Source organism: Parus major, chromosome 1, assembly GCF_001522545.3.
Source record: "Parus major isolate Abel chromosome 1, Parus_major1.1, whole genome shotgun sequence".
Taxonomy (NCBI): Eukaryota; Metazoa; Chordata; class Aves; order Passeriformes; family Paridae; genus Parus; species Parus major.
The window spans coordinates 24,124,568-24,144,433 of NC_031768.1; the positions used below are offsets into that span (position 1 = coordinate 24,124,568).

At 40.1% G+C, this 19,866-nt stretch overlaps 2 protein-coding genes across 5 annotated transcripts in view; one reads left to right on the top strand and one right to left on the bottom strand.

Moving 5' to 3' along the window:
• The window catches only part of COL4A2 (collagen type IV alpha 2 chain), a 137,129-nt gene extending 133,695 nt beyond the window's left edge, over positions 1–3,434 (top strand). For 3 of the 4 annotated variants that reach the window (XM_015621906.3, XM_015621915.3, XM_019006268.2), the window contains exon 48: positions 1,752–2,108. In XM_015621906.3, the coding sequence (XP_015477392.1) occupies positions 1,752–2,006 (255 nt within the window). In that variant the 3' untranslated portion in view covers positions 2,007–2,108. Of the gene's footprint in view, positions 1–1,751 lie in introns of all 4 variants that reach the window. The other variant, XM_015621895.3, reaches the window with a different exon arrangement.
• A 5,180-nt stretch (positions 3,435–8,614) lies between these two features.
• RAB20 (RAB20, member RAS oncogene family) overlaps positions 8,615–19,866 on the bottom strand; it is a 28,262-nt gene continuing 17,010 nt past the window's right edge. The window contains exon 2 of the mRNA XM_015621938.2: positions 8,615–9,725. Coding sequence (XP_015477424.1) covers positions 9,205–9,725 — 521 coding nt within the window. The 3' untranslated portion in view covers positions 8,615–9,204. The remainder of the gene's footprint in view (positions 9,726–19,866) is intronic.

Genomic DNA, 19,866 nt, shown 5'->3' on the forward strand with positions numbered 1-19,866 from the left:
CCATGTTGTTAACTTACTAAAGACTGGGCTGAATCCTGAAGTAAACAGTGTTGGAAAAGAAATAAGATTTCTGTGGCACAAGATGTCATAAAAGAACAATCTTACCCACAAACCATTTGTATGTCAAAAGCCAAAAACTTAATTTTTTTAGAAAATAAGATACAGGGAAATCCAAAATTAGGTACAGAAAAAAAAATCCCCACATTTTGAGAGAGTAGGTCAAATTTTTTACCATCCCTGTGTTTGACCTTTCTTTTGCTTCTATAAAAAGCCCTGATACCAATCTCATAGTTACTTCACAAGAATGCCAAGAATTAATTAAATATTTGCAAAGCCCCATGTAAACATTGAGCATTGTTAAGAGCAAAGTTGCCACCTTAGCAAGAACTTTTTGCCAGGGCAAAGTCTGTCAGCGCTGTGGTACACTGTGAGAATTCCCATTTTCCCAGCTAGCTTGTGGAGCAAATGAAGTGTTTGCTCTACGCATTTTTGCTTCTCAGGCAACTGTGGAAGAAGTAGAGCACACTTGTGGTTTTCTCAGAGTACCTGCTGTTTTAATTCCTTGGTTTAAATTTGTTATCTCCTTTCCCTGAGTAAGGTACAATCCTCAGTCAGCACAGACTCTGCCCAAACACCCAGAGAAGCCAGTAAGACTTCATGGAGCAAGGGCACTCCACTATCATACATCCCACATGAGTAAGCATTGCAGGAGGGTAAAAAGCCATACTCAGTACCAGAAGAGATGTTACAGGCATAGAGCTGGAGCTTACAGACCAAGCATGGAATTCCAGTGCTCATCCTGAGGTTGCCAAGCAGGGCTGCAGCCACGCCAGGGCTCAAATAGCATTAGCAGTTCTTACTATCTGCTTTCCAGCTCCAACTGCAGAGGCCTCAAAGTTGTAATAATTTATGCTACCTCTTACATTCCCTACATTTAGAAAACTGTTTAAGAGCTCTGTTTTCCAGCTGCTTTCTTTTATATTGCAGATTCTTTCAGTTCCTAACAAAAATTCTACAGTATAACTTAAAAATACAGCTCTACAGCTCTTAAAGGGACAGAGAAAATGCCCATTTTGTAACACTCAGTCCATTATCACAGAACATGTCAACAGCAACAGTTGAGTGGTGTAAAGATGCATGATTCTGCTGTAATTTGCTGTCAAAAAAATGTCATACAGGGAAGTAGTTATTGTATATAAGGTAATTTTGTTTCTGCAGTGCTCCTCACATGCAATGCAGAGTAAAACAGACTTTATAATTTGGGAAATTCAAATTAAATATATGGTGGAAAATTGTTCTTAGTGAGGGTAATAAAGCAGAGGAGCAAGATACCCAGACAAGTTGTGGGAGGTCCATCCTTAGAGGAATTAGTAACTGAACAGCACCTTGGAGCAACTGAGGGCATCTTTGGTGTTGGCCCTGCTTTGAGCAGGGAACTGGGGGAAGTGACCTCCAGTGGGCCCTTTCCACCTAAATGATTCTCCAATTCTAAGACTTACAAGAAGTGGAAATCTTAACTATAGAAAAGATGTTTGTTAGAAGATTTCAAAGAGGCATCAGCATATGGGCTAGCTGTTTTATATAGTTATAGCATGGCCAAAACCTTACACAGTTGCAGGACTGGCCAAATCTCTGCTCTGGAGATAAGGATTAGGAGCAATTCTAGTGGTTTTGCTCTTTTCACACATGTAAGTTTATGACAGCACTGCCTGAGGCTGTGCTCTGAACCCTGCCCTCCTTGTCTCCCTTAGCACACTGCTGCTGGTGATGAAGGTGGAGGACAGTCGCTGGTTTCTCCTGGGAGCTGCCTGGAAGATTTCAGGGCGACTCCTTTCATCGAATGCAACGGCGCACGCGGAACCTGTCACTACTTTGCAAACAAATACAGCTTCTGGCTCACCACGATCGACCAGCCCTTCCAGAGCAAGCCCTCGGGAGACACACTCAAGGCAGGACTCATCCGAAGCCACATCAGCAGATGTCAAGTCTGTATGAAAAACTTATAGAAGTCCCTCACAGCATAAGGAACCACCTTATCATGCAGTTCTTATACAGAGGAGCCTTCTGTGGTGGTTAGACAATTGAATAAATCATGTTGGTGCTTTTTTTAACTTATTACCTCAAAAGCTGAATGGAAATTAATTTTTTAAATGTCTGTAAAAGCAAGTTAAGTATAACACAAATTAAGTTTAACAGATCTAGTACTGTGTTCTCCCACTATGCAGTATATATACACAATTTTTGCTAGTATAATATTATATCATTTGCCAAATGATAGAAATACTCACAGCTTTGAAACACCAAAAAAAACTTCAGTAATAAAAGGTTTCCTTGGTCAGATACCCACCGCATTTACCTGAAGACTATATGTATCTTTCTATTTACTGTATTTGTCACAACAGTAAACACTAACAGCTGCAGTTCCGTAAATTAACACAGGATGATCTAAGTCCTAAATTGTTGCAAAATACTGAAAATATACTGTGGTCCAAAATGTTCATGTCCAGCACTGAAACATAACTTGCATTTTAGTATTCTGTGCTCGGGCATTTCAAACATACCCAACACAGTCTTTTTTTTTTTTTTTCCAAGCCTCACCATGCTTTAGCACTTAACCACTGCCAATAACAAAGCCCACAGGCTCCCCAAAGCAGTGAACACAGAATGCAACTCTTTCAGTTTGGTTAGAAGATTATCATTTCATTTTATAAGCTTGATGGTGTTTTTCCTAGACATACCCTAAGCCAAAGGATCCCTTGCTCCACCGTGCTGTGGATATTTCATCTGTATCACACCACCTACACAGCAGCAGCAATTGGTTTTTGCATTGCACCTTTTCCCCTCTGAAATTAAGCCACTCATCACAACCAGGCTTTAGCCACATCATGTTGGAGCAGCACCCACCCAGGGTTTAAAAAACCACGACAGGGTTTGCAGGGGTGCTCGATGCCCCATGACCCTCACACACAGAACTTGCAGCCCTGCCAGCTGGCTCCCTGCATGGATCCTGTCCTGGCAGCTGGGGACAAGTGGCAGTGGGACAGCCACACCTCACCTTCCCAACCTGCACACAGTCATCCTCCTTGCAAAAGCAAAGGGGAGGATAAAATAAAAAAAAAATAAAATAAAAAAAAAGGCATTTATTTGGCACCATCTTTTCCCGTCAAAAAGGGTTGATAATTGCCACAACGGCTTGTTCTTTCCTGCTGTAGGAAGAAACAATTTAACCCAAAGTTGTCTGTCAGCACTGCAAGAGAAGAGGGGAAAAAAGGATCAGCTACAAATTTCATGTTTGCATAATCTGATTAACATTATAACAATGACAGTTGATTTTTCAGTAACTCACTTCTGCCTCAGGTGCTTCTTGGCTTTTATTATTACATTCCAACTTCACTGTATCATAAATAAAACCTGGGTTTTTTTCTACATCTCTATTTATTGGTGATTCCTACTTTGTAAACTGTGTTTTTCCATACAATGCGAATGGACTGCTCTGTTGAAATACTTTGTTTGCACTAGGGGATTAGAAAAGCATTCCCAGCAAACTCCTCCCACTGAAACTCAAACTCTTCAGTCAGAATACACTTGTCTATTTCATGGCACTTAAAAAGATTTAAGAGGGAAGCTCTCTCTACAATCACTTATTTAAGCTGAACAAGTAAATAGTATTTAATCTGCTTGTTAGAATGACTAAAGCAAATAAACTGTGGCATTGCAGATTATAACTATCCATGCTCTACAAAGTTCAGGAAACCAACATTTACCAGACTTGACAGGTGTTACCTCCACAGCAAAATACGTAAGTTAAAGGTTTAGAATCATAGAATGGGTTGAATTGGAAAGGCGCATAAAATAATTTCATTCCAAGCCCCCTGCCATGGACAGGACACCTTTCACTAGACCAGGTTGCTCAGAGTGACATCCAACCTGGCCTTAAACACTTCCAGGGATGGAGCACCCAAAACTTCTCTGGGAAACATGTTCCAGTGCATCACCACCTTCACAGTAAAGAATGTTTTCTTAATATTTCATCTAAGCTCACTGTCAATTTGAAACCATTCCCCCTTGTCCTGGCACTACATACCTTTATAAAAAGCCCCTTTGGCATCTTTCTAGTAGGCTGCCTTCGGGTACTTACCTAGAACACTGTCTGACCTAGATTAGTTGCTCACATAATTAGATATAGCCAAAAACAGATAAATGACCTGAGCTTTAAATGAGCTCTCTGATTCTGTTCAGGCAGCCCCTGAACAAACTTATCACACCATTATTTATTTCAGCTAAATAAAACTCTCAGTACTGAAAGCATTGCAGTCAATGTGAGCTAAATCTATTTCATATTTGCCAATTCTCTTAAACGTGGCAGTAACAAATACCCAAGAATAGACAACTTGCTAGACAGCAGTGCTTGTGGGATGATCATTCAACTATCACTTGTGGGTTGTACAACATGCAACTCTGGCAGTGCAGCACATTCAGAGAACTCAAGTGAAGGTTAAACAAATCTGTAAAAACTGATTATGTCAACAACAGCAGTAAACTATTTGGATTTTCATGGCTAATATATTACCTAATCTTCCTACAAAGCTCATTGCTTTCGCACATAAAACCTCAGCACATAGTTCTTCCAGCAACAGTTGTTTTGTCTCTTCATTTTCTCTGACTCAATAAACTGATCTTAACAAGTTTGTCCAGAGTGGTCCCAGCACAGCATTAAGTGGAACACATCAGCAAAGTGCGGGGGGAAAAAGCAAACCAACCACAAAACCCACCGGGTGCTAAGCAGGCTGGAGCTTGTGTGCTTGGTGTACACCGTGTGCTTCAGGTCTGTGTACCCACAGCTGTGCTCCTCCAAAGCCTGTGCAATCGCCTCTCTGAGAAGTGGACAGAGCCCGTGCACACAAACACGTGAAACACTCACAGCAGACAGAGGATTTCACCTGGTGAGCTAATCCAGAGCACTGCATGGAAGGGGACTGACTTGTCCAACTGCCTCTTGGCTGCAAGTTTACCTCCTCCCCTATGAGCACAGGCTGACAGCTGGGAATTGTTCAGCTGAAAAAAGAAGACTGGGGAGACCTTATAGCAGCCTCAAAGTACCTAATGGAGACTTGCTAAGACCTATAGAGACAAAGGGAAGCAGTTTTAAGCTGAAAGAGGGGTGGTTTAGATTGGACAGGAGGATATTTTTTATGGTGAGGGTGGTGAGTCACCAGAGCAGGTTGCACAGAGAAGCTGTGGCTGTCCCATTCCCAAAAGTGTTCAAGGCCAGGCTGGATGGGGCTTTGAGTAACCCGGTCGAGTGGCTGGCAGATGTCCCTGTGCATTGCCAGAGGGTTGGAAATAGATGATTCTTGAAGATCCCTTCCAACCCAAACAATTCCAGAGTTATGGTTGTAGAACCCACTTTCAGGAAGCTAAAATATCTTTTTACAGGAAAAACCCAGCTACAGCAAAACAAAACAATCCTTTTACTGAACTAGAGCGCTCCAGCCTAGGATGTAAAAAAATTACAAATATTTTGCCTTGGTTTCACCAAATCTTTTGCTTCAAAGCATGGTGTATCCTTCCTACACCTTCCTGTTTGAAAACATGCTGAAGTATAACATGCTGCTGAGCCTGGGGAAAATGAGATTATATTCCCCTTCTATAGGTAATACTGCATCCTAGTGTATCAAGATAGATATAGTGAAGACAACATAGTGACATGAGTTGACCCCAATTATTCCCCCAGAGCATATTGACCAAATGAGCAGAGTCTGTTCACACCCTACATGACTGTGCTTGTCCGTGGCTGCCAGAAATAGAAAATTAGCAAACAGCAAGCAGTAAACATGGCCTTGGCACAGGAGGTGTGAGATTGTTGCCAGAGGAGAGGCTGAGGAGTCACTACCAATATGCCAACAGTGCCCAAGTGCAGGCAGCAGCTGCCCCTGTAACCACATGGGGACCAGTGGCACCCCAGACACAGCCACCAGCTGAGGGGGAGTGGGAACATGGCCCTGCAACTTGTTCAGCACACAGCACTTAAACCCTGCTGAACAAGGGAAAGAAGCAACATCACTGCACCCCATGACTCACAAAGAGAGTAGCAGAAACAGGCAGGAGTGCTTCCCACCATGATGTGGGTAAGGATATAAGTAAGATGCTCAGAAGCTTTGCCAGCCCTATGGGCACTGGCAGAGGAGGTTATGGCTCCTTTTGTGGCCTCCACAAGACTTGAAGCTTTGTTTGGGTTGTCAAGGGCCCATGGCAACCTCTGTCTTGCACCATAGGTGCCTGTGAGGGGCAGAAAGCAGGATGGGATCCTTCCCAACCTCTCTGGCACAGATGAGGTCATGATGACCCCCATGGGTCAGCCTGGCTCAGCCATCACCTCACTCTGGCTGGCCTGTAGCTCACATTCACCCAGCATGGCCAAAAATAGCACCTCTTGGCTTTCACTATATAATCACATAATCCAGACATAACAGGGAGAGGGGCAGGGGGAATAAATGAGTTCCCCCTCCCTGCCAGGGCAGGTAGAATCCTTTGTCCATGCTTTTACCCACCTTTACTAGTCCTGGCAGGGAGGATTTCCCTTTTCTTCCACAGCATGACCACAACAGGCCCAGCTCCAGACACCTGACCTCTCATCAATAGCTCCCATATATTACACAACTTGCCAGGTTTTGTCGTGTAACCCCATGATCTCACAAAGGCTGGTACAGTGTCAACCCATCACAACCCAGAAATTTCTCAAGGAAAATAGCCAGCAATACTAAAAAGCTACAAACATCATACCAGACAAGTGTAGCCTTAAGGGCAAAAGTGCAGCACAAGACTGGTTCCTGTGTCATCTCATTTTGTGAAAACACCCAAGTTGGAGCTTTTAGGAAGACTGTAAGAATTACTTAAGCTCTCATATGAATCAAATGCTGGTGCAACTGAATTGCAAATATTTATACCTTAAGAAGTGCTGGATGTTAAATTTACAAGTATTTTTACTATTCTGTACCTTCTAGGTGTACATCTCCCAAAACACCTGACCTTGTACTCAGTGCACGTTGCAGGTTCAGTTGCCAACAGATGGAGGAAAACCAGTGCTGGACCTCTCACAGATGTGTCAGCAGAACCCCTTGGTCACAAACAAAACTGAGGGTGCAGCCCGTTTGTCTCTTCCCAGTCCTCAGGGAAGACTACATACTGACCCTGGAATTTTGTTAATAGCTAAAAGGTTTCTAATTATACACATTTTAAAATACCACAGCTCAGGTGCTGTTTAGTCTCTGACAGACTGGCAGGTGTCTGCAAGCCACTGGCAAACTCAAAAGATTACAACCCTTAGTAGGGCCTGTAGCAAAAGGAAAAGGGGTGATGATGTTAAACCATGAAAGGGCAGCTGCAGACTAGATGTAAGGAAGAAATTCTGACAATGAGGGTGGTAAAACACTGCAACAGGATGCTCAGAGAGGTGGTAGATACTCCATCCCTGGAAATATTCAAGTTTCGAGTGGACAGAGCCTTGAGCAACCTGATTAAGTTGAAGACCCACCTGCTCAATGCATGGAGGACTAGATGACATTTAAAGGGGTCTTCCAACCCAAACCTAGGATTATATTATTTAACACTCACTGGTTTCTCTCTTGAACCATTCTTCCCCACTACAAGTATACTGTGAATTAACTTGAAAGCAGAAAATAAAGCTACTGCTCTGCAGCAATTTGCTCAAGAGAATGTGCTAAAAAAAAAAAAAGTGCTTTAAATACATTTAGTGATCATTCAATTTATTATTTATTTAGGAATTCTCTCCCTATGTACGAAACAACTGTGATTTGGGTGGGACAGAGAGAGGCAATGACAAATCATAACAACCACCAACCCTTAGTTTTAGAAAATTGTACTAGAGGCATCCAAAGGAAGATGGAGTCCCCACACAAGAGCTTGCAAAACTGAAAATATGCAAAATGTTTGGGGTTGAGTGGTTGGCTGGTTTTGGGAGGAATGGGGGGTTTCAGGGTGGAGGATGTTTAAAAACTAGAAGTTCTTCACTCAGTCTCAGTTCAGTGTGAGCTCCTGGGTCACTACATGCATTCTTTGTAGCTGAGAGGGTTGGGAAACTCAAGGAGCTGTATTAAGCATTAGCCACTCCTTTTTACTGCAGTCAGGAGAGAAACCATGTACCTCATTATTGCTCCTTCACAGGCCTTTTACTCCACAAAAGGCAGTTTTCTTCCCTTCCTCCAGCATTAGTGGGTTTCACATCAGAAAACACCAGTCTTCACTTCCCTCCAGGTAGAGCTAATTACTACTCCAGGTAGTAATGTCATGCATAGCTGATAAAAATCAAAGCTGCAGCTCTGCCTGAGAACAACTAAGGAGGGGGAAAGGAGACAGAACACATGTACTGAACACAATTATACCCTTAAAGTCACCAAAAAGAGGTTTTTTACAAAAACACAGACAAGATTGATTTCTTCCCCAAAACCCACCTATTTTAAAAAGAATTGCAAGAGAAAAACAGAAGGAAAGAAAAAACTTCCTCCTACAACTTGCAATTAGAACAGCAAGAGCTGGGATACTGCTTGTTAACACATGAAAGCCCACTATAGAAAAAGAATTCTCATTAATAAAGTCTCCAAATCAACAGTACATGTCCACAGTGATTTTAATAGTTCAGCTTCTGGATCGTATGCTGTCATGTCTGACATAAAAAGATTACAATTGATTTATTAGCTACAAATATAAATATACCCAGAATTTCTTTTTTTCCTTAAGAATAAAAAAAGTACCGCGTGTTCAATCCTCCAAAGTTAGAATCGTAAGGGAAAAGAAGATCATCATATGAAAGTGTTCAAGAGTACACAAACAGATCATTTACATGCAACATGAAATGGCAAGTCACTAAAAATCAGAATCTTTCATCTCTGTCCAAATGATTGTCGCTACCCATCGTCATAACACACCATTTGTCTTCAGAGCCCAGGGAAACTGGCAAGTCTTATTCCATAATTTCACTTGCATTCCCATTTTTTTATACACACAGCTTCCCAGAAGCCTTTAATGGTCAGAAGATTTATTTGTTTCTTTTTTTCTTTTTTTTTCATATACCATTATAGCCTATTTATTCCTTGACTTTTCCTTTCTGGTCAACTGCAAGCAGTTCTTATTCCTCATTTTGCTGGAGTGAAAAATCCCTCCCCTTTTCTATGTCACACAGATGGTTCAGGAACAACAACCTGATTTTGTCCTTTTGGCTGGCTTGTAGTCCGTGATGTCTACGGTTTGCGGTGGCCCCTCAGCTTTCTGCCGTACGATAATTGGGACTACCATGTCAAACACAGTTTCAAAGAGGTAGTCCACCTTGTATCCTGTCTTTGCACTGGTCTCAAAACACATTTTCTCAGCTGCTGGAACATCCTTCTCATCTAGCATTTTGTATTTCAGTATCTTTTTATAGAGCGCAATTGCATCCTCTGCACGGACTTGTTTCCGCACCTTTGAGCCACAGCTGGCACCAGACTTCTCGGGTCTATTTTCATCTGGTGGTACACTACAGTCATCACTGAGGTCAACTTTATTTCCAACAATAGCAAAAATGCAGTCAGCACTCGCACTGTCCGTCAGTGCCAAGAATCTTTCTTCCAGCTCTGTCAGGCTTTGGAGGCTGTTCACGTCGTACGTGAGGATCACAGCAGCCGCTCCTCTGCAGTACATAGACCCGAGGCCATGGAACTGCTCCCGCCCTGGCAAAGGTTTAAACACAACAAATGTTAGTGTGCTGGAAAATACATCATTAACCAAGAGAGCTTAAGGAATTTTAAACCAATTTCACAAGTCTGGATGAAGCAGTGAAGGTAAAAAAATCTGTTATTTGTAGCACTTTCAGGTTTTTCCTTCTGTTTTTCCTTAAGACTAACAGTGTCACAGAACAGCTCTGCTCACTGCTTGCTCAGCGTCAGAAAAGGGAATCTGTAGAGACAAGTGAACAAGGAAGCTCATGCAGCATTCATACTTGCAGAGAGAAAAAAAAAACCCAAAAAAACTGTCTTCTTTTTTATTAAGTTGCATGCCAGTTGATTTATGTCTCATTAACTGCTACCCTGCTTGCAACCCACAGATGGCCCATCCATCTACATCACCATTTACAAACAAAAAAGTTCTACTGGTTCAAGTTCTGCTAGAATTTATTCCTCCTATAAATCCAGCACACATTTTCAAGTACATCTGCTTCAGAAATCTGTATCAAAATCAGTAATCCACTTTTTCCTAAGTTTTGAAGGATTTTGTAAGCCACACGTTCTGATGCTACATGCCCACAGTTCTCAGGTACATTGGCTTTACAGGAGAAGTCTCTTATGGTATCCAGTCTGCATCTGTCCCAGTTTTCACACATTTTTTTTAGAGTAGGAAACACACAATATACAGAAAATCCTAATACATTCTAAGAGAAATTTATCTTTTAAGTTATCCTAGCCATTGCTCAATAACCAACGGTGAAAACATTTCTCTTTCTCCTCATTCAGGGACTATTTTCCAGCACCTTCAAGTAAGCCTTGATGGTGTCCTTCAGCTTCATTTCTTGGAAGACAAAATTGACTCTTTAAATCCTGGGAAGCAAACAATGCTCTTCAGTAGTTGCAACAGGACTAAGGGAAATGAGGGAGAAGATACACCCTGCTTTCCTTCCTATTGACAACTGCTACTTTCCCCAAATACTTACTACCTGTAGAACATGCTGTACATTTTACTGTCCAAAACTGAAACAAGAAAAAGATAAAACACTCTAGATGTCAACCAGCCATCAGAGTCAGCCTTAAGTCACAACATAAGTGTGAACAAAGAAAGAAAGAAAGAAAAAAAAAAGAGAGAAAAAGAGTCAATGACACACTTATGAATGTTTAAAAATCAACATAATTTTCCAACTCTTTTCACACAATCCCTTTGCACTCAGCCTTCATTTATAGAAAATCTGGAAGAGATCTAGTTACATTCATCTGCACAAAGCTACTGACCACCATGAGCTATTTCATCATCATCAATGATTCATCATGAAACCCTTGTAAATGACTGGAATAGGAAAGGCAGAAGAAACTAGGAAAAAAATAGGAAAGGCAGGTCAGCACGCATTGGGAGAACACATCTGCACATGAACATGCACACTGTGAGAGAAACCCAGAATCTGCCTCCAGTTGGGAACAGAGCAGGCACTGCACTAAGTCCTTCAGCAAGCACCAGGACTGTACTCCACAGCTGCCAGAAGAGAAACAAAGTGTTCATCATTATCAGTAAGCAAATCTTGGAAACCTCAAGCTAGAACATGAAATCCAAATCTCATTGCACTTTTATCACCGAGTGAAGCTCTGGTAACTGCCAGAGAAATAGGTTTGGAAAGGTGCAGAGTTCACTATCAAGAGGGGTAAAGGAAGCTGGTGAGAATGCTCAGAAGTATGTGAAACATTTGTATGACGAAAAGTTGTGGCATCTCTCAGGCTGGTGAATGATTGGAAAAAGGGGTAGAAACCAATGCCTACAGATTCAGGCCTAATGCTGAGAAAAAAATAAGTAGTTGTTCCTTGGTTACTTTCTTGTCACAAAGAAAATGAGGATTTCACATCAAAAACATGTGCAATTTAAATACTTTCCTGAGAACTGAAAACCTGGTAACAGCAGTTATATAACACTGCAGAGGTCAAAAGTTCAATTAATGGCATTCAGAAAATCATTAGGCAAAGTTTACAGAAAACTGCTTCGGTGCAATTTTGTATAAGCTCTGATCTGCCTTCCCCCAGCAACAGAAATTCTTTCACTCATGATCTGGGAGATAGGAAAAAAAGGATGTTTAAGAAAAAAAAGAAGAACAGCTATACCCTTGTTTAGGTATGTTGAGTAAGGGCAAGGGAGACTGGGATACAGGGGAGGGAGGAGGTCAATTCTTTTATGCTTTTTATAATCCAATCTCTTGTTACAGTTGTACTTTCAGTTGCACTGCATCTGAGTCTTTTAAATGTCCCCAGTTTTTCAATAAAAGTTTGCACCATGACCGATTTTGTTCTCACCAGAAGCCTGATTATACTGTGGTCTGGAAACCACAATGGAACATGTATCTCCCCCTGTTCTCCCACTTCAGATGCCTAAGCCATAAAATGCAGCCCCCAGAATCGTTTGCTGCAGCAACCAAGCACCAGAACAATACTATTACTTGTTTTATGGCATTTGTATGCTAATCTAATCTTGCACAGCATAACATAAACCATGACACTTTTACATGGCAACTACCAACTGACTATTTCTACAACTAATATATTGTTGAAAGGGGGAAAGAAACATTAAGAATTTACCTTGCATAAGGGATTAATTGTATCAAAGGAATTATGGAGAGTCTCCTTTGCTCACCCTCACAGCACAATCAACATGCAGAACAAACTGCATAATGTATTTCTGCAGCAGTTTCCTTGTACAGACCAATTCTGACACTTAAGGGCTGGAACAACTCTAAATATGGAAAAAAAGACCCCAAAACTACACAAAGTATTTAAACTAATATCTATCCTCAAGGTGTCAGGCAAAACAGTATCAGACATTAGGGTGAAAAACTTGCGGCGTAAGAACAGCCACTTATAGCCACTTACTTCTTCCTCTGGACCCATCCAGTCCACAAACATATTTTTTTTATATAATTAGTTAAATTAAATGGTAAGCCCTGAATCCAACAATTAAACGTTTTTGCCTTTTCGAAAAATAAAGGTAACAGAAAAGAGTGGCAGAACTATCAAATAATTTGCAGTCAAAGGAATTGCAAGAACCACCAAATCAACCACAAAGGCACAACATCAGGGAAAATTCTGAAAACCAAGCAACCAAAAACTAATTTTCAATTTCTTTTCATCTTTATTTCGCCGTGTTCAGAGCAGTTCAACAACCCTACAGCTGTATCCCCATCTGCAGCACCATTAGCTTTCCAAAGGTCTTCCATCAAGTACACAACTTGTCTTCCTGTTGGAGACTTCAGCCACTCAGAGGCAGCACAACCAACAAGCATTTTCAAAGTCCTGTGATGGTTGTCATACACAAATCAAAGAGTTTTGAGCTAAATAGACCCCAGTTCCATAAAGTTCATAATGAACCTAACAAAGAAGGGAAAAGCAGACCTTGCAAGAGGCCAGCTTGACAAATAGGCAAGGCGAGATTTTAAGTGTACAAAGAACTTAAGGCCTCCTACTGCACTTTGAGCTCTCAGTTGGAAGGCAGCAGCCCCTGTGAAAGCTGTCTCTGGATGAGACCGCAGCACGTCCAGGCATCCCAATCCCTTCCCAGCCATGGGATTCACTCAGTGCTGCTCCTGGAGCTCTCTGCCTGCCCATGGCCCCTGAGGGTGCATCCAAAGTAGCCCCTGAAGTTGCTGTGGATGTTTATGAGAACAGAAGCCAGAATGCTCCTTTACCTACCACCTCGTCAAAGAGGCTTTCACCATAACTTCTGAGGTGGCACAGCTTCACACAGACACGCTCTTTCAAGAAAACCTGTCTCTGAAGAAGTTTTAAATCTATCAGTGTTGAGCTCATACAAGAATGCAAAACAGGCTGTTACTTTCAGTCTGAAGGGAATAAAACACAACGAATATTAAAGAGCTAAAATGGTCTTCAATAAAGTACTGAAAAAAGTACTGTTTCTATTCTGATCTCACAGTCTGAGTGGCAGCATAACTCAATTCCTAAGGTAAATATGTAGTAGGGAAAAGTACACAAAGGTAGGCTGCAGAGGCATGCTACCATTGCATTAAAATTGCACAAGACTGAAGAATTGTCCAGGAAGTGCTCAGTCTATAAACCAGGTACCTTTCCAGGATTTTCACTGTGATTTGTGCAGTACTGTAATCTGAACATTAGGAGAGGAATTCACAGAAACACAAGGTATCAGCTAGGTTTTGTCTTTCAGATTCTCCTTCTGCTTTATAGGAGTCTGAACCTGAGTGTACAGGGAGAGGGATAGGAACTGTGCCCTAGGGGGACAGCTAGAAGAGGAAAGAAAAGAGGAAGTATGACACCCATGACACAGCACAGAAGTCAGCATTAGAAAGAAATGAGCTCTGAGGATTCAGCTGCAGTAGATGAAAGTTCAAAGGGTGACCCTTATGCTCTTGAGTTACCTCAGCAGGAACATCCTCGCGATCACAAGAGTAGACAAAGATCCCTTTTGAAAAGGAAACAACATTTCTTTCTGTTTGCAGACAAGACAGTAAAGCTGTGACCCTTTAAAGGACATCAGGGGAAACAATTTTGCTAGGAACAGAGTTTTCTATTTGTGCACATATCCCAAGATATGTAATGGCTATTAAAGAACAAACAGTAAAGGTCTCTAAAGGTTTCAGGAAAATTCTCCTGCCCACATATGAGTCAGGCTGTCAAGTTTCGACAGTGATGAAGTCAGTTCTTCTTACTTTGTTCAAGATTGGTATTTATTTCTTGTAGGTGGCTTTATCATATTTCCCTTGAAGACAGGAGCTTTGTTAAGAACTGGACTACACCTGTGGTTACTTGGGGATAAAAATGAAGCTCTCCATCCCAAAGGATTAACAAAGAGGACATAAGTAGAAATTAGCAGAAACATAAGTCACAAAAGCACTGGAGAGTCCAATTTCTACATGTCCAGGAGCTGTCTGAATACATGATTTCCTGATCTGCCAGAAAAATGCCAACATTTGGTTTTTCTTCAATATAAAATTCCCCATAGAATGAAAGATTCTGAGAGGGAGAAAAACTAAATAATTAAACAAACAAATACAAACAAACTAAATACTCCACCACAACACCCCCTACCCTTCCCCAGGAAAAAACAACCATCAGCCACAAAAACAATTACAGTTAAGTAACTATAAAATTCACTTAAGCTCCACCTTCACCCAGTAAAATACATTTAAAAAGCTGCATTATAGAAGACACTTGCATATGTTGAGGTTTCAGAAAGCAACAGATGTCTAGCTCTGCCAATAAACAAGATGACGTTTATTTTGCTTATATTCATTACTTAGATATGAATCAACATTCAAGGCATGAACTGTGCTCTATTTTAGCAGCTTCTATTTAAATTATTGAAATTAGATATGTATGTCTTGGCCAAAGCAGAATATAACATAAATATAGGAGAGTAGTATCTTAGCCAAAGGGCTTCACTTGCATGTTTTAAAGTAGAAAGAGCTACACACATGGAAGAAGAAAATAACAACCACATGGGTTAAGTGAACAATGAACAAAGGAAAATTCTTTAATACAGCTCTCCATAGAGAATACATCAAAACAGTCACAAAAGTGGGCTCAAAACAATACATAATTGAGACATGCTTACTCCACTTCTAAACACTATTTATTCTGAATTGTTAACTCAAGAATCTTTATCTTGTAATAGAAGAAGACTTGCATTTCTGAAAGAAATCATCTCTTCCCTTAAATCTATGCGATTTTTACTTAATGAGCAAATACTTTGAGTTCTGAAAGAGCCTGAAATTGCCAAGGCCCTGCAAACATCCCCATTCTACAAACATTAATTATTTTAGTCATCTAAATCTCCTGCAAAACAGCAGCTCAGTGTGAGAAAACAACCCACACGAACCAGAAGCAATCATTCACCTCTCACTTAAGCAAGACAAGAAATCATGATCAAATTGAGGCCTGTACTCCAGCCAGCTGTAATTATCATACTAGAAATACCACACTTCCACTAACTAATGTGCCCCTTGGACACAAAAGAAAGACTAGAACTTGGACACTGCACAATCATTTTCTATGAATTAATTAAACATGCTCAGGTCTGATCTTAGAAAACAGAAGTTAAAAAACACTTTTAAAATATACAGTTAACACAACTTCAGTCTTTATAACATTTTTCATTTCACTCTAGTTTAAAACACAAAAACATGTAAAAGTACCACCAAGTTGCACATGATTCCTTCTTCCTACCAATATATACACACAAACAGAGTCCTTATCACAGAGGTCATTCACAAACTTAGATCCAAATCTAAGAGCCAAGACTGATAGCGTTTAGGAATTTATACTGCTGTTTTTATATAGATAAAGGAAATGTACGGCATGAGCTGCTTCTCCTCCCCTGGAGGCTGGTGTTCAGAAAGGTAAATATACTCTGGACTTTAGTTCCAAGTGCTACAAATCTCCATAAAAGAGATTATAATATCCCAATGGAAGCAAGTCCCAGATTCAGAGGAGCCAACAATGTATTTGAGCTGAGTGCCACAGATGAGAAAGGCTCATGAACTGTAAGCACTGAAGCAGAAGATGCTTTCTAATACATTTAACTTCATGACATTTGAATAAAAGGCAGATCTCAAGACTGCAGTGTGCTGTTCTACAGGAGGAATGTAACATCATTTTCCTCATCTGGAAGTGGCATTACATTATGTCACTATAATCTAGTCCCTGCTGAATTCACATTCGGAAATCTTATATAATCTACTGGCAGGCTGTAGAATAGAATTCTATCCAGTATCAAAAATTCAGTTTAATAGATCTGATTTTTGCCTGGACAACTAGATAAAGTCACTCAAGAAAATCCAACCAGTCATCTAACTGGAAGCAGAGAAAGTTTTGATAAAACAGGAAATGCCTTGGCACTATAATCCTGAATTTATGAGCTATGGTTCTAAGAATGACTTTTATCCTGAGAGATTAAGCTGTACCCCTCCACATAAATAAAAATATTAAAGAGAGATTCTTTGGGGTTTTTTTTAAAAAAGACTACTAAACTACCATCAGTGATCCAACAGTGTCTGGGACAAAACACATCCAAAAATATATGTAAACTCTGTTACTAGGGAATCTAAATTAGGATAGAAATAAAAATCTAGGAAAAATATGCAGAGATGACCAAGTGAAGGGTTGTGAGAATGGGTTAATTCTTAAACACTTTTTTAAAAGAGCATAAATCTTATATTTTCTCTTTGGAAGCAAACTTATGCAGGAATACTTAACAGATATCAATATATTCTCCATGGAATAAGAGGAAAATCTACAACAGATTTCAGGAAAAGCTGGATGAAATTAATAGCATTACTATGCATCAAGGCCTTTTACCAGGGATTCTGCCTCTAATATAATAGGCAAGGGAAAAAATAAAACTCATCCTTTATTTCCATGCCTTTACATAACAAAGCCAACATCCTTTTGGGCACCTAAATTAGCTATTAAGAGTCTGCCAAGAGAAGACAACTACCCCCTAGAAGGCTAGTCTACATCAGCACCTACCATGTGCATTAAGAATTGAGCTCACTCTGCTTTATCTAAAGGTACCAAAAGCATAAATTGTGTTGCTACACAAACAAAAAAAGCCACCACAATCACTGTGTCTGGGAAAGGAATTAATTCAGAGTAATTATAAACAAAAAGAATCACTAGAAGGCATCTCAAATAAAGAAAAATTGGGTGATTACTTACTGGAAATGGAAATTTCACTTTATGCATACATTATTTCATACTTTTCACTGTATTCCATACTTAATGCATAAGAATATGAATACATTTAATGAAAAAAGCTTTATGCAGATTTCTTTTGGCTGACTTCTTTTCTCTCCCCTTAAAGTATAACAGCTAAACTAAAGCTAGCTAGTATGCCATAAATAAGATTTGAAGGATATGTTTCAGCAAGGACTAGCAAATACAAAATACATAGAAGATTTTGCGCTATAATTCTACCCACTTCACCTACTTTCTTGAAAGATAAGTCTTCCCTTAAAAAAGATTAATAACTTTGCTAGAAGTAATGCTCTCTATATTTCTTTACAGATTCAGGGTTATTGCTTGTTTAGAGAATTTTCAGAAGGAAAGTTACACAAATCCCAGGACGGCTGGGGTTGGAAGGGACCTCTGCAAATTATCTAGTCCAACCTCCCTGCTGAAGCAGGCTTCCCTAGAGCAGGTTGCACAAGATAATTCTAGGAAGATTTCGAACATTTCCAGATAAGGAGGATCCAAAACCTCCCTGGACAGCCTGTTCCAGCGCTCTATCAGAATATTTTCCTAATACTTAGATTACACTTCCTGTGTTTTGATTTGTGCCTTTTGTCACATCACTGGGCACTACTGACTAAAAGTCTGGCCCCACCATCTTGACACCTGCCCTTAAGATTTGTATGTGGTGGCAAGATGCCATCTCATCTAAGCTGGCTAAACTAAATGATAAACTACTATTAATGTGCTTCTCTGTATGGTTCTCACCAATAAAAAGTGTTCATAACTCCATTTTGGTTTGTGTTTCCTGTTTTTCTTTTTTGCTATATACCCCCAGAATGATTACAGGCCAATCCACTCAAGAAAGCCCTGATTTGTTAGGAGAAAAATCCCCTTTATGCCCCTAACCCTTCTAAGAATATCTTTCCCTTGTCAAACTTGAAGTACATCAACAGGTCAAGCAGTTTTAACTGATTCTTTAATTTTTATTAGAACATCAATTCAAATAACATTCCAAAAGTGATACTTTGGCACAATTCACATAAAACAATTCTTCCAAAGAAGTTCACTTAAATGGGCCTTTTATTGTCAGAATAAATAGCACACTGAGAAGTTATGCAAGAATGTCAGCATGGTGTGCTGCACATCACATGTTAAACTCTGCAAGATGTGGTTAATGATCTACACGATCATCTGAGAGTTATCTGAAGAAGATGGGTTGTTGCAGTACGCTTTTCTTTGCAAAGAGGCACACACAAACCCCTGTTTAATAAGAATCTCAAAACAGAAAATAATGAGATTTTTTTGCTGCAGATCTGTTTTATTTCATATTCTCCAAGAAGATTACCAGTCTAAACACGTCCTGGTAGCAGCTCCAAAATAAAAGGCTAGTCACCACCTTTTCCTGATGTGTGGAAGAGATGCCTCAAAAGCTGTGTAGCCTTAATCCACAGCACACCTCCAAAGAACCAACAACTGAAATATGGGTAAAAATTTCCTGGTTTTTCTTGACAGTTAACAGTGTGGTAGTTTATGGAGAAATCTGCCTTTAAGTAAAAGCCTAATTTTCTAAAGGCAGCTAAACTAAAACCAGGTGCCTAGCAGCTTACACAGGTGCCAATCAGTTACGTCCTGCAGAGCATTCTGAGTCCCAGAGGTATCCAAAAAAGCAGATTAGCACAGATGAAGCCTTCTCACCCACAGCTCAAATATAATAAACATCCCTCAGTCATCTTGTCAAATCCTGTATTATAAAATCATTAATTAATTTAAATATTCCCAGAAACTTTTTTACTCCAGCCCTGAAGAAAAGTTTGTCCATTTTCATTCTATAACTGGTAGTGAAGGCTTGCATTTCTGGTTCCCAATGACAGACTTGTCAGACACACTCAATGAAAAGAGGAGATCAAGTTTACATGTGAGAGAATAAAAGAGGAAAGAAGAAAAAAAAAAAAAAAAAGGAAAAAAACCCATTTACAGAGCATGATCAGAGACCAAGTGTAATCCTCACTCAAATTTTATCTCCTACATAATAAAGATGATAGAATTTCACTCAGAATTTCCCTTTTCTTGGGACTTAGGAACTTGTATTCTATTAACTAAAGAAAGTTAGTATCCCACCAATCAGCTTGTTGGAGTTAAGCTTTCAGGTTCTGATTTTTGAGACTTCTAGCTTCACAAAGTAATTTGTTCAAAAAACAAACACCCCTCCCTCAAACACCAAACTAAAAAAAAATACCACATTCCCCAAACCCCAGAAAAACTCCACACTCCTCCTAACAGGTATTCCCCCATGACTTAACCTCCTTCTTGTTAGGTCAGAGAAATGAATACTTTTTCACTCAATCTTTGCCTCTGGCATATTTCTCTAAACTAAAAACCCTACCTGTAACACCTTTCTCCCATCTTTCCATATTATTTTATTACT